Source organism: Drosophila suzukii, chromosome 3 (genome assembly GCF_043229965.1).
Source record: "Drosophila suzukii chromosome 3, CBGP_Dsuzu_IsoJpt1.0, whole genome shotgun sequence".
In the NCBI taxonomy this organism is placed as follows: Eukaryota; Metazoa; Arthropoda; class Insecta; order Diptera; family Drosophilidae; genus Drosophila; species Drosophila suzukii.
Window position 1 is genome coordinate 21514310 of NC_092082.1, and position 12842 is coordinate 21527151.

The 12842-nt window shown below is 39.4% G+C and overlaps 1 protein-coding gene and 1 pseudogene across 1 annotated transcript; both read left to right on the plus strand.

Moving 5' to 3' along the window:
• Positions 1 to 2514: 2514 nt before the first annotated feature.
• LOC139353259 (putative potassium transport protein DDB_G0292412) lies at positions 2515 to 6313 on the plus strand. The gene is made up of 4 exons (XM_070996913.1): positions 2515 to 2597; positions 2930 to 3047; positions 4183 to 4351; positions 6192 to 6313. The coding sequence occupies exons 1-4, from the start codon at positions 2515 to 2517 to the stop codon at positions 6311 to 6313; spliced, it is 492 nt and encodes a 163-aa protein (XP_070853014.1).
• Positions 6314 to 6466: 153 nt separating this feature from the next.
• Positions 6467 to 7044, plus strand: LOC139353260 (uncharacterized; annotated as a pseudogene).
• Positions 7045 to 12842: the final 5798 nt, after the last annotated feature.

A 12842-nucleotide genomic window follows, 5' to 3' on the forward strand; every position in this document is an offset into this window, starting at 1 on the left:
GAAAGCCGAAATGAAATTCGCTTCTGGTCTTCCCGCTCGCGTTCGTTGCCTAAGTCTTTTGTTTTTTGGCCCTCTCCTTTTTCTCTTTTTTTTCTTTAATGCTAATTTAGTGTAATTGCAATTATAATGCAAACTCTCATAATTCGCTCATCGCTTATATACATATATGTATATATTTTTTATTGTTTTGGTTTTTTTTCGACTCATTTTGTGTTTTATGGCATATGTCGGCATTTCGTGGAAACGGAGCAATTTTGATATGGCCCTTGATATTCGGATTTTCGGCTTCTTGGATGCGGCTTAAAGACATAAAATCTCAATAAAGTAGCCAGCGACTTTATCTAATTGTAAATCTAAAGGCAAATTCCCCCCTCTGTTTTTTGCAGACCCTTGCCACGCTTTTCTATATATAGTATAACATAAGTATGTATGTGTATGCGAAACTCAATTAATGACAGATCATTAAAAATTCTTTTTTTTCGGGGCCTTTTGATTTTTGCCGTTTTGGCCCCGAAATCGAAATACTTTTACGATTTTCCCCCACACCACGACACCCCGGACCAGCCATAAAATTGATTCGCTTTTGCAAAAATTTTATCACTGACCAAATTGATTTTAGCTGTTCGCCGCCGCAGCGCTGCTCCAATAGAAATTGTAGGCCTAAAGGAAGAAGGCAAGAGCAAAAAACAAAAAAAATGAGAAAAAAAGCAGCGTCTGAAAAAATGATGTCCAACTGGCGGCGACGGCGGCGGCAAACTTAAAAGTGGCAAATAGAAAGGAGCCGACCTGGTCGACCAGTCCGATTCAGTGCAATATTTATGCATTAAGTACACGCAATTATTATGCGACAACGACGGCGGCGGCGGCAGCATCTCAGGAGATTATTGATGCTCGCATTGCTCATACGCAGCGTGGCCACCATCCACCAGTCCACTAACCATCCACTATCCACTATCCACTAGGCGCTTGTGCCGTTCGGGCAATTAAAACGCCGCCAGCACGCGATGAATGCCATAAACATTTGACGCGCAATCAGCAGCAGAAGTTGCAGCAGAAGTTGCAGCAGCAGTTGCAGCAGAAGTGCAGCAGCAGTTGCAACTCCTTCGGCTCCTGCTCAGCAGCAATTACAGCAGCACAAATTCAAAGACACTCCAAGATGATATTGCCATCGCGATGATCACCTGGCTGTGATGAGTGCTACTTTTACTGCACCGTGAAATATTTATGTACAATCCGATTAGCAAAAAAAAATACATTAATTTTATTTATAATTTAGATAAATTTCGATTTTGAAAGACGTTTATCATTTTTTTTTTAAATATGAGGACCGACCCCGATCTATTCTTTTTTCTTATCACAAATGGGGATAAATTTCGAATAAAAGTAATTTACAGAAGTGTTAAGTGTTCTTCTTGGGAAATATAATTTGACAGACAAGTTCTGGTGAACAAACGCATATTGATTTAAAAGAACCATCAACTGTAAGAAACGATTCTCAGTCTCTTTTGATTGTTTCGATTGAATTCTCAAGTCGAAGTCGTTGGTTAGTAAAGGGCACTTGTATTTCACATTACTTATTAAATCAATATAATCAGATCTTGCGATGTCTCCAGTACCAAACTACATCTCGAACGACTCCCCCCGACTTTTTAAATATTTCGCCATGTTGTCTTAGAAATAATTTAGATTTAATCGAGGTTTTTAATTAGTGCTGTTATTCAACCAGTTTTATGAAATGATTTGTTAAAGTGCCAAAAAATACTTACACTTAAGGGTCAACGTATAAAATCATTAATAATGGGCTATATGGTATATTGATGTATTGAATAATAAACTTAATTGACTCCTTAAAAAAGAAATGACAACAACAACTATAATAGTTTCCCGGGTTGGTTCGATATTATTGATATAATCATTTCGGGTTCAAAATAAGAAATCGTTGGTGTATATTGTGTTAAAAATAAAATCTTGCAATTTGCGAAGTTTTACATAAGTTAATATAGTTTAGCATGCAAATTAATGATATTCCCATCGCATTTTTACCACATTGGAATAAATCTCTGCCAAAAAAAATTAGCTTGTATCTTTAAGAAAATTAAAAAAGGGTTAAATCAAAATCACAAGGAAATAAAACTTATAAAATAACACATTTGTTACAGACGATTTGTGGTGTATTCATTTTAGTAAAACGACTTTTAGTATAATGTACTGAACCCGTTTCCAAAGTGACCTATATTTTCTTGCGGTGTGGGGCCAGGAAAACAGATCACGGGCGGACGGACATGGACATTCATTTCGCTTAAGCGCACTAACTGGGTAAACTGGTCGGTGTCTTTGATCCTGGCATTCTATTGTTCCGTTTCAAAGGCCACTATTATGTAAACAATCGGCGGCTTTGATCTTGGCCGCATCAAAGTGTTGCCGCCGCGTTTCATCTTTTGCCGCATGCAGCAAATAGCAAGCAGCAAGCGGCAAGCAGCAAGCAGCAGCGCCAGCTGATGCGATGGATGCCCCATGGAAGATGAGGCTCATGATGAGCAGGATCATGATGAGGAGGATCGTGATGATGAGGACGGCGAGGAAGCGACAGCCACTGCGTAGTTAAAGCTGCTACATCGCCAGCACCGAGCTATATAATTTCGCATAGGCCGATCTGATCACCCCGAGCACCTGGAAAACGGAGCCTCGGCCGCAGCCTCATAACTTTGGGCATAATCTTCAAAGCGCCGACATCGCTTGACATCAATCGAGTCGACCATTCGGCCGCTCTAATCCCAACAGATGGGCTCCCGGATCGCTGGTCGCCGATAAGCAATTAAAATTTCATTTAATGCACAACTTTATTATCGTTTCGGCCCAGTCACGGTCACGTCCTTTGATCCTTTCCATTCCTTTCCTTTCCTTACCATACCTTACCTTACCTTACCAGATTCCAGGATCCGCCGCGCAACTGTTCCCGTTTTTGCGAAAAGCAAAGCGGCATCGGCATCGCACTGTGGGAAACGCAACAGGTGCTCCGAGGATCCAGATTCAGCATCCCATCCCCAGTCTGCAGCGGAATTACTCACCAGCCGGCAGAGCGGGCATCTCTAATTTCATCGGCCAGCGATCATAATTGCACTGCTCTCGATTGATGGAGGTCAGTGATGTTGGATTGTATCCAGGTTATTCAAGGAGATCATAAGGAATTTCACTGTACTTGGTTCCGAACTTTTCAAAATTTCCTTTGATTCAACTTAAATTTTTTTATAAAAATGTTATTTTTAAGTAAAAAAACAAAAAGTGCTTGTTAAAATTATAAAAATAGGTACTTTTATATAGTTTATTTCTTTATTATCCTTTTTTTACGATAAGTCATCTTAGAATATTTCCAAGCGATAAGTGTACGTTATACAATAATGTTTTTAGAGAAGTTATCACTATTGGTATTTCAATAAAAAATAAGTAGATATGTAAAATTAAAATATGAAAAATGTTGTTTTATAAAATTGTTATTAATAAAAATTAACTACAAACTACTCTTCAGCTAATGGAAAATTAAAAAAAAGAATGGTTTATGGTTTTCCTGGCTTACTGCCATAATAGTTAAACTTAATTTTATTTAGTACTTCGTCCCAGCGGTACATTTTTTACGAAACTAAAAATAGAACAAATTTAATTTTAAACGAACAGATACACGTGTACATCCTACATAAGTATATAATAGAGACGTATATAAGTTAATAGGTAGTATTAAAAATGTGTCTCATAGAATAGTTTCTAAATTTGCGATTCCAATTGATTTTTTTTACATATTTAAGCTATGTTTATTTTCGCTAACTTATATCTTTTAAAATTTCTATAAAACGTGTAACATTTGTTATAAAAAATGTAATATTTTGTTATACCCCACAGCGGCAGTCAAGTGATCAACTCTATGGGACTCCCAAAGGCCGCCAGAGATGGCTGAAATCGTTTTTACACTTGGCCAAGGGGCAACAACTTTCTGGTGGCACTCTCTCGGATCGCACGCTCCAATGTTGTTGTTGCTGCCGCTGCTGCTGCTGCGGTCCACTTGGCGGCAAATTGCTGTTGCATGGCGATGATGTTGTTGTTGGCCGGCAACGAAGACGTAGACAAAGTCGGCGAAACAACAAAGCGAAAATCTCTGCATTGGGGCACACGCCATTCCGAACATCAAAGCGTGCCGCCAGCACAGATTTTCTGAGGTTACCATCGCCACCGTTGGGGCAGCAGCAACATCAGCAGCAGCAGCAACAGCAACATCAACAACAGCAACATCAGCAGCAGCAGCAACGCATGCGCAGAACTCTGCTCATTTGTGTTTTGAGGCGCATTTTGCGACGCGCGTGTTAAGTGGACTGTGAATATGAAAGGAAAGTTCCCAAAGGAGCCAAACCAAAAAATTCCAGAACAAAATGCCACGACTATGAGATGCCCTCTATACAAATTCTTTAAAAAAAATATGTTGCATAAATTCAGGCGTTTTAATCCCTTATAAAATAAAACAATCATATATGCGGTAACTTTCTTTAAAATGTTCGTAGAAAGGATTATATCGACCTTTCAGTAAAAGTTCCAAAAGGATTGATATAAAATTATAAAAGAAGTAATGTTAAATGCCTTTTTTAACATATCTTATTACAGAAATACCATTTTTTGATCGGAAACACTCATCCTGTCCCCTCTTAATTCGAATATACCCCTTTTCTCGACCCGTAACGGGTATACGAAATTTCTGGCCGCCAAATAAACGCAAGTCCAGTTCCTGGACATCATCCTCCTCCTTTTTCCAGCATCCCCTCCGTTCTTAATCAAGAAACGCATCGGCGGCGTATCACGGTAGCACTTTAAACGTAAATTGCTTTTAACATGGTTATTACAATCTTAACGTTTGTCTGGGCCACGAAGCACTTCAGGCAGCGGCAACCTGTTGTTGACGTTGTTAGTGCTGCCGCTGCCGCTGTTGTTGGTTTTGGTTTTGGCTGGTATACAGGCAGCAATAGAATTCCGGCTAAGATCGGTCGATCTTTGTTTGTGTCTCTGGGATGGCATGGGATGGGATCGAAACTGGGACCCGAACTGGAACTGGGTCTGGATTATTCTTTTGGAAGATTCTTGTAATTATGATTGCGCGATTATGATGGGATTGAATTAGTTGTCGGTGGATTTTGCTTTAATCGAAATTGTTTTGTTCTTATATCCACCGCTCGCTTACTGTTTCGGTTGCTTTCATTGCTAATTAGTTGAGCGCACGGCAAGATCAAAAGCAGCATAAAATTCTACACAGGAAAATATTTAAAATATTAGTTTTAAAATTTTTTATACGCTGAATTGGTCATCCCGCTTTATACACCAAGCTTTTGTTTAATAAAAGTGGAACTAAGGAAGGGTAATTAATGAAATGAATCATGTTTCTAATATTAAGTTATGCTATACTGTTTTAGTTCTGATTTACTTTATTTAATAATACTTTTATAAATGATGATTATTAATTGTTAATCTACCCACATGACTTCCCATCCAGAAGTGTAAACAATTTCCCAGTTATAAAATACTATTTTAAAAAGAGTTGGTACAAAAAATAATCACATGAGGACTAATTTGATATTAGCATGCCAAATTTATTAAGTATCGCTTTTCTCTATTAGGAAATTCTTACAAATTTATAAAAAAAGAGGAAATGAGCAGGGTAGCGCCTCTAGTTACTTTGGGTAAGAGCGAAACATCAATATTCTAAATTCCCAGAAGTATAAAAATGAGTTCATAAAGCAAGGTGAAAACATCATTGGTTATACTTCCCGTGTCTAGATAGATTTATACTGAATTTCATCAAAATTATCATCATATCTTATCAATTTTTTTTCTGTGTCTTTAATTTTACCTAGCCAGTATTCCTTTGTTTTCTAATTGTTTTAAGAAGTGCATAAATAGTTTTAAGCCAACCCCACGTGTAAAATGTTGTGTTAAAAAGTGTGCTATAAAAAGTGTGACTGAATTTTAAAAATCTGATTTATCGCTGCGATTACTTTTCTCTGTGTACTTTGGCCAGCCAGTTGAAATGGGAGAGCCTGCAAAAGCGACAGGATTAAGTGCGGCGAGCGAGCCTTTTTGGGCGATAATCTTGCATTTTAAATATTTCGCAAGAAGCAACACGCAAATCCGCTGACTTGTCACACCTTCAACCGCAGGTAGGTGGGCAGCCAGGGAGGGACTTAAACGTAGCACCTTGTCAGGTGGTGCTGATGGCGATGGCAATGCCGATCCCGATCCCGATCCCGAGATGGTGATCAAAGCAACAGCCGCTGATTAAAGACAAAAAATGAAAACACGACACACATGGCAAAAGGGGGAATTTGTCGCCTTTTGTGTAGCTGCATTGCAGCGCCGTCAAACGAAAGTATTTAATTTCAGGTAAATTTGTAAGATAAATAATTGTCGCTTACCTGAAAGAAATACGACGACGATGCGCTTCAAAGAACTTCATTGTGTTTTGCATATGTTGGCGGCGTGTGTGTTCGCCTTCACGGCAGAACTTTGGCCGAAAGGACCTTCAAAAGGTCCGCCGATGGTGTAGATTATGGGACAACGATGCCATTGTTGTAATGGACCCGTCTTTTACCGCCTGCTGCGACCGGATCACAACAGCGGGACACGGGGTGATCAATAATGCCCGGTTCATCCTCAGCTTCAGATTCAGAATCAGCATCAGCCCTGCTCGGCAGATCAACGGATCACTTTTGATGACTCGAATTCGGGATGGAAAACGGCCAAAGAACGTTGGGACTCGAAATTCCGAGCGCCCTGAAATGTCAAAACAACCGCCACACACGTCGAGCCATCATAACTCCGATTGAATCCTCAAGAATCTCACAGCTGGGGGCGATGATGACGAATCGGAAATGGAACTGGATGCGCCGATGCGCCGATGCGTCGGCTATAATCAATAAGCCGAGAAATTTAGGACCACTTACAGGGCAGCACAGTGGGATGAATGCGTTGGGGAAATGTGAAAAAATTACAGTGTCTCTATACAAAGAATAAAACTTCATCAATGTGATCGCAGTCTCTAATAAGGTTTTATAAAGCTTTTATTAAACTGGTTAAGGGATATTAAGAGAAATATATTGGCAGTGTACTTATTCAACACGAATTTATTTTGATTGTTCTTTTATGCTGTTGTTTCATTCCATACATGGTCATCAAAACAAAGAACATAAATTACAACCGCAAGTTCTTCAGTTCGAACTCCAGAACTCAAGAATTCGCGTTTTTCTATATTACTCCGCCGCAAGGTGACCCCTAAATGAAAAGGATGGGATGGCTAAAAGTTAAAGACTTTATGTTTAATTATTTTTAATTGGACCAGCGTTAATAGGGTCTTCAGTTTGTAAATAAATAATGATGTGTAACAAATATTTACGTTAAAAAATCCTAAACGACCGAAAATAATCAAACCTATTGCGATTTTATTAAATATATTTTTCAATTTGGCTGATTGTGGACTATTGTAAAAAGAGTTTTTTTCTATTCAAAATTTTTTTTTCTTTGCGGAAATGACAAAAGGTATTCTTATGATTTTTTTGGTTCCTGTATTATAGTTCTAGTTAAAGGCAGTATGTGTTTAAATACCTCATGGTCATCTTAGCTAGTTAAAGTAAATATAATGATTGTAAAAGGCTACTATATTATCTGTTTAAGTCCCACTGTGCACGGGTCACGGTCCATGGCCCATGCCATTGTCTCCCACTGTGCACTCATCAAATTGTGCCAAGATTTACGAGGCCCTTGATTGAGTTTTCTTGTGCTTTGAATACGGCAAACTTCACACAGGACCACCGCACCGCACGGCGAACTGAGAGATGGGCGATGGACGATGGGCGATGCGAGATGGAAGATGGGAGATTTGGGAAAACGGTTTCCTGGTAGTTGCCCATTGTGATGTTCTGCTGCCCATGCAGCCACTGCCACAACTGCTTCTGATCACGATGCCCCGGACCTGGCCAGAATTTTAGCCGCGCCGCGCTCTCTGTTGTTTATAAGATGACAAATTGCGCTGATATCGCAACATGTTGATTGAGCGCACACGCGGCAACATTGTTAAGAGGGGTTGGGGCCTCCAATGGGGATTGGGGAATTGGGAGGCTGGGGAGTTCGGGCAGATCGTTTTCCAGTTCGGGAACTCGGGATCCCGGGGCCTCGGGGCCCAGGCCCACGACCATCGTCCCGTTCTGTGCGCGTGCGCGTGCTCACTCGTTAAGCTCCATTTCGGGCCAAAGCCGGGCTCCAAGTTGTGCCCCAAGTCCCTGGCTGCAGCATGAAAACCCAGGGAAATAAAGAAATAAATAAAACAGGCAACGGCATAATACAGAACTCTACAACAACAAACAGGCACTGACAAAAATAATAGAGCTTAAAACTAATGGTTTCTTATTTAACTTATATACGGTTTTAGGGACTAAGTTTGAAGAAAATTAAAAATGAGTAAATGCTTATTAATATTAATTAATAAAATGAAACTATTCTGATGTTATACTTTCCCTTTTTTAATTCGAAACCCAAGTTGTTTTTTTTTTTAATTTGTTTTTACTTAAATAGAAAGTGTAAGAATTTGGTTTTATTCCCATTTGAAATCTTATTCTGATGCTATACTTTAACTTTTTTAATTAGATTTTTTAAAATTTGTTTTTATTTAAATGGAAATTAACACTTTTAAAAGTACACATTCAAATATAAATTTTAAAACAAGGCTAAATAATCTTCACTTACAAAAAAATCTATGCCAAGGTAAAAATGACAACTATCAGTTATAAAGTTATTTGTAAAATTTTTAAATGATAGTAAACGAACAGACCCAAAATCCTACACAAATTTAAAACTAATTTAGGTATAATTTTTAAAAAATTTGGTTTTTAATTTCATTATTTTTGTAGCAACTTGTGAACTAAAAAAATAATTGTTTGTGGCAATATAAAAACCGAAAGGAAAGATATATAAATTTTTTTCTGTGCATTGTGAGAGGGAGAGCGATCTGGATAGGTGAAGAGAAAAAGCAGAAACACAAAGAAGACTCGAGATGCCGACAAAGTAATAAACCAATTAGGACATCAAAGTGTTCAACCGACAGCGGCAGAGGCAGCGGCAGCGACAGAGGCAGAGGCAGCGACGCTGGCAGAGGGCAATCGCTGGAGATCACAGAGAAAATTTGCGCTGATCCGACTTTGATTCTAAGCTACTAAACGCAACCTACATATGTCGCCCGTTCGCCACGCCCCGCCCCGCCCCTCGAAACCCAGAACTCCTTTTCTCTATCCAAAACCATCCTCTATTTCCACTTTCAAATGCCGAAATATCATTCTGTAGCTGGAGAGGCAAGCCACTTTGATCTCGTCAAAAGGATCAAATTCACCAGTCCCTCGCGAGTTTTATTCCTTAAAAAACATTTTTTATGTCTTACCTAACTTTTTAACAACACATTTTGTAAATGAATTGAAACCCCTGGTTCCCAATAGAAAAAGCTTTGGTAGTAGCAATAGAAGCAATGTTTAAATATATGCTACTATTATGATATATAGCATATCAATTTCGAACAACTAGCATTAGATGAACAAAAATGTATAGTAAATCAGAAATAGTTTTTATTTAATAAAGATCTTGTAATTTATTTTATTGAAAAGTTTGTTAGCAAGAGTTTACTGGTTGAAGTAAGAAATTTTGTTAAAACCGGCTGAATTATAATATAACCTCTAAGGTCGAAAAATAGTTTTATATATTAACGCAACAAATCTTATAGATCTTTTTTTTAAGATCCAGATTTTTGTGGAAGTTAAAAGAGGAAGTAACTGTATCATCTACAAAAATCTAGAGCATTATGCTGAGAACATGGTTTATTGGTTTATCATATCATCATCATATATAGTTTCAGGAATATACATATATATTATTCTTAGCAGTTACTTTCCATTTCCCCTTAATCTTGGGCAAACTTTCATTCCCTCTTCCCCGGGAGTACCATAAAAAGGTATAACCCCATATTTTAACACATTGCGTTCGGATTTGCGGAATTTCGCGATTCGCGATTCGGCAAGATGGTCCGCTGGGGTCGTCATGCTGGCGCCTCCTCATCTTAGCTGCCACCCGCGCATTATCGGCATTATGCAGATATCTCAATTCGTTATCATTTAAATCATCGGCACATGTGCGCCCACGCCAAACAGGAGCTGATCGCCGATCTGCGGCGGATCTGGCCAAAAGCGGCATTCATTAAGAATTTAAATCGCACATAATTAAGGCTCAATAAATAGCCGGGCCAGCTTCAATATGGGGCATATATTATTAGCTGAGACCGATAAAAGGCGGGGACAACAAAAAAAGCGAAGATAACAAACGATAACCGCAACAACAAACGGCATAATTAAATCATAAGACGTTGAGCACATCATTAAAATCGTTTAAAATCGCTACTCGACTTGAAAACTGGCTGCTGCATAAATTTTCAACAATATAAATAAACATTTATAAAATATATATTTATTTATGAGCATATTTTTGTTTATTAATTCAAATGGGGGTCTGTGTGTCGCCGATTTGATTGGATCATGTGGGGATCAGCCGAAAAAACTTCACCCGCTGGAGAGGATTGGAATGGGATGAGCTGGGTTGGCTGGATCGGATGGATCTGCTGGATGTGCTGGGTCTGCTTGCCACGGCACGTGGTAAACGAGATGCTTCAAAGGCGCCGGCCACGGCCCACCTAAACTCTCGAATACGTAGAGCTGGCGGCATCGGCTTTAGCATCAGCATCCAACATCCAACATCCAGCGGCGGCATCAATATATAATCAGGCCGCTCCGTCAGCCTGCGGAGGCGATGTCCATAAAACTGGTTGCAAACGCACATAAACCATTTAAGCCGAAAAGAAATCGGCGCGCTGGCAACTCTAACGAGATAAACAACTCGCTCGGCGGTTCGGAACCCACTTTGAATGGTATTTTGTTTTGTTTTTTTCAGTTTTTTTTTTGTTTCTGAATTTTTTTTCGGTGCTCGTAGTTTTTGTGTGTATGAAATCGATTTGGCTCTTTTCGATATTTCGCCTTTTCGAATTGCTTTTGAATTTCAAAGAGGCCGGCATTTCATTTCACAAAGTCAAAACAGTTAATTTATATCATGTCGCGACTACTGGTCTTACTGATTTTGCATTTTCGACAGAGCTCCGGCTACCGTCTTTCGAAATTGAAATATGAAAATGAAATCAATTTGGGGCCAGAAACCTGATTAGCGCCCCCCACTGCAGGCATAGAAGATTGAAGCCGAGATTGGATGAGTCTTGGATTTGGATTTGGAAAATCAAGAGATCGCAAATTAGTCACATTATAAATGTACATACAGATATGTGCGGCCATAAATTTGCGTATATCTCTCTGGCATTCATTTACTGAATGGATCTGAAATCGAAAATGAAATTTCACACGGAAAAAAACTGTAGTACTGTACATAGGTTAAAAAACATTTGGGGGAATGGTATATCTACATAATTTTTAATAGATGTGAAGCTGTTAAAAATTAGTATTTATTGTTGTTCTAGATGTAATTTGAACAAATCTAATACAATTTGTTCGTGAGTTGTACGTCTTTAATACAAAAAATCGATAAAGATATGATAGGATAGGATATTATAAACATATATACATAGATTTAAAAATACACATTACATTTCATTTGATTTAAGATAGTTTATGTATTTCTGTCTGATTTTATAGAAGAGAATAAAAAGATCAATAGTTTCTTCAACATTGAAAAGATCTACAATCTAAGTGTTAAAGATATAGGTTTGTAAAAAATGCGTGCCTTGAGAACAACATAGAAAATGTTTGAGGATACAACCGAAATCTCTTTCGGTTAAACTGGAGTATTCGCACATGTATCAATACATATTCCCCCTGAGGACACTTCTGGCTCCCCGAATTTTGATACTGATGTTTCGGGTACTGATGTAGGATCACGATGTGTTGTGCTCAACGGAGTATTCAGGATTTGGTTATGGGGACGTTCTTTTTTTAATACATTTTGCATAAGATTTCACAATATTGGAAGAAGGCTATTATCCTACTTAAGTTATCCTGCTTAAATATTTACTAAGGTTGTAAAAATATTAAAAGTAAAAATGTAGTGTATTTTTCTGTGTGTATCGAACTGAGCTGGATGAGATGCGGGGGACTCAGATTCAGATACCTGGCCTTGACGCTGCGGTGCGACTGCGTAACTGAGTAGCCGCCGCAGGACAGCCGCACCGTCACCATCACCATCGCCATCGCCATCTCCACCGGCATCACCATCACCATCAGCACCGCCGTCTCCAGCAGCAGGTGCACCGAGTCACCAGTCAGCCAGGCTCAAAAGGTGCCGCTGAGCCTGAGCTAATTTCAAATTACACACTTCATTCGCCCGGGGAACTGGGACAGCGACTGCGACTGCGACTGCGATTGGGATTGGGATTGGAAACGGTATTGGTATCGGGACATGGGGTTCAGTAAGCCGCTTTTGAAGCCAACCACAATTGACAAGCGTGCCCCGCACCGCACTATACACTATGCCATACCGCTCTGATCCTGAAGATCAAAGCCGCCGGCCGCCCGCACGCTCGTTCCTCCACTCTTGCACTCCAGCCCAGAACCCAATCCTCCAGCTACGGTGGAAAAGGTCCGAGATGTAGTCACTTGCCTAACGGTCGATCGATGGGCTCGTAATGTGCGTGCAAGATGGATTTTCGGGCACCGTGGGTGTGGCTTATTTTAAAGCAATTAGGCCCATAGTGAAGCGTGTCTTCGTCGCTGATGTACGAG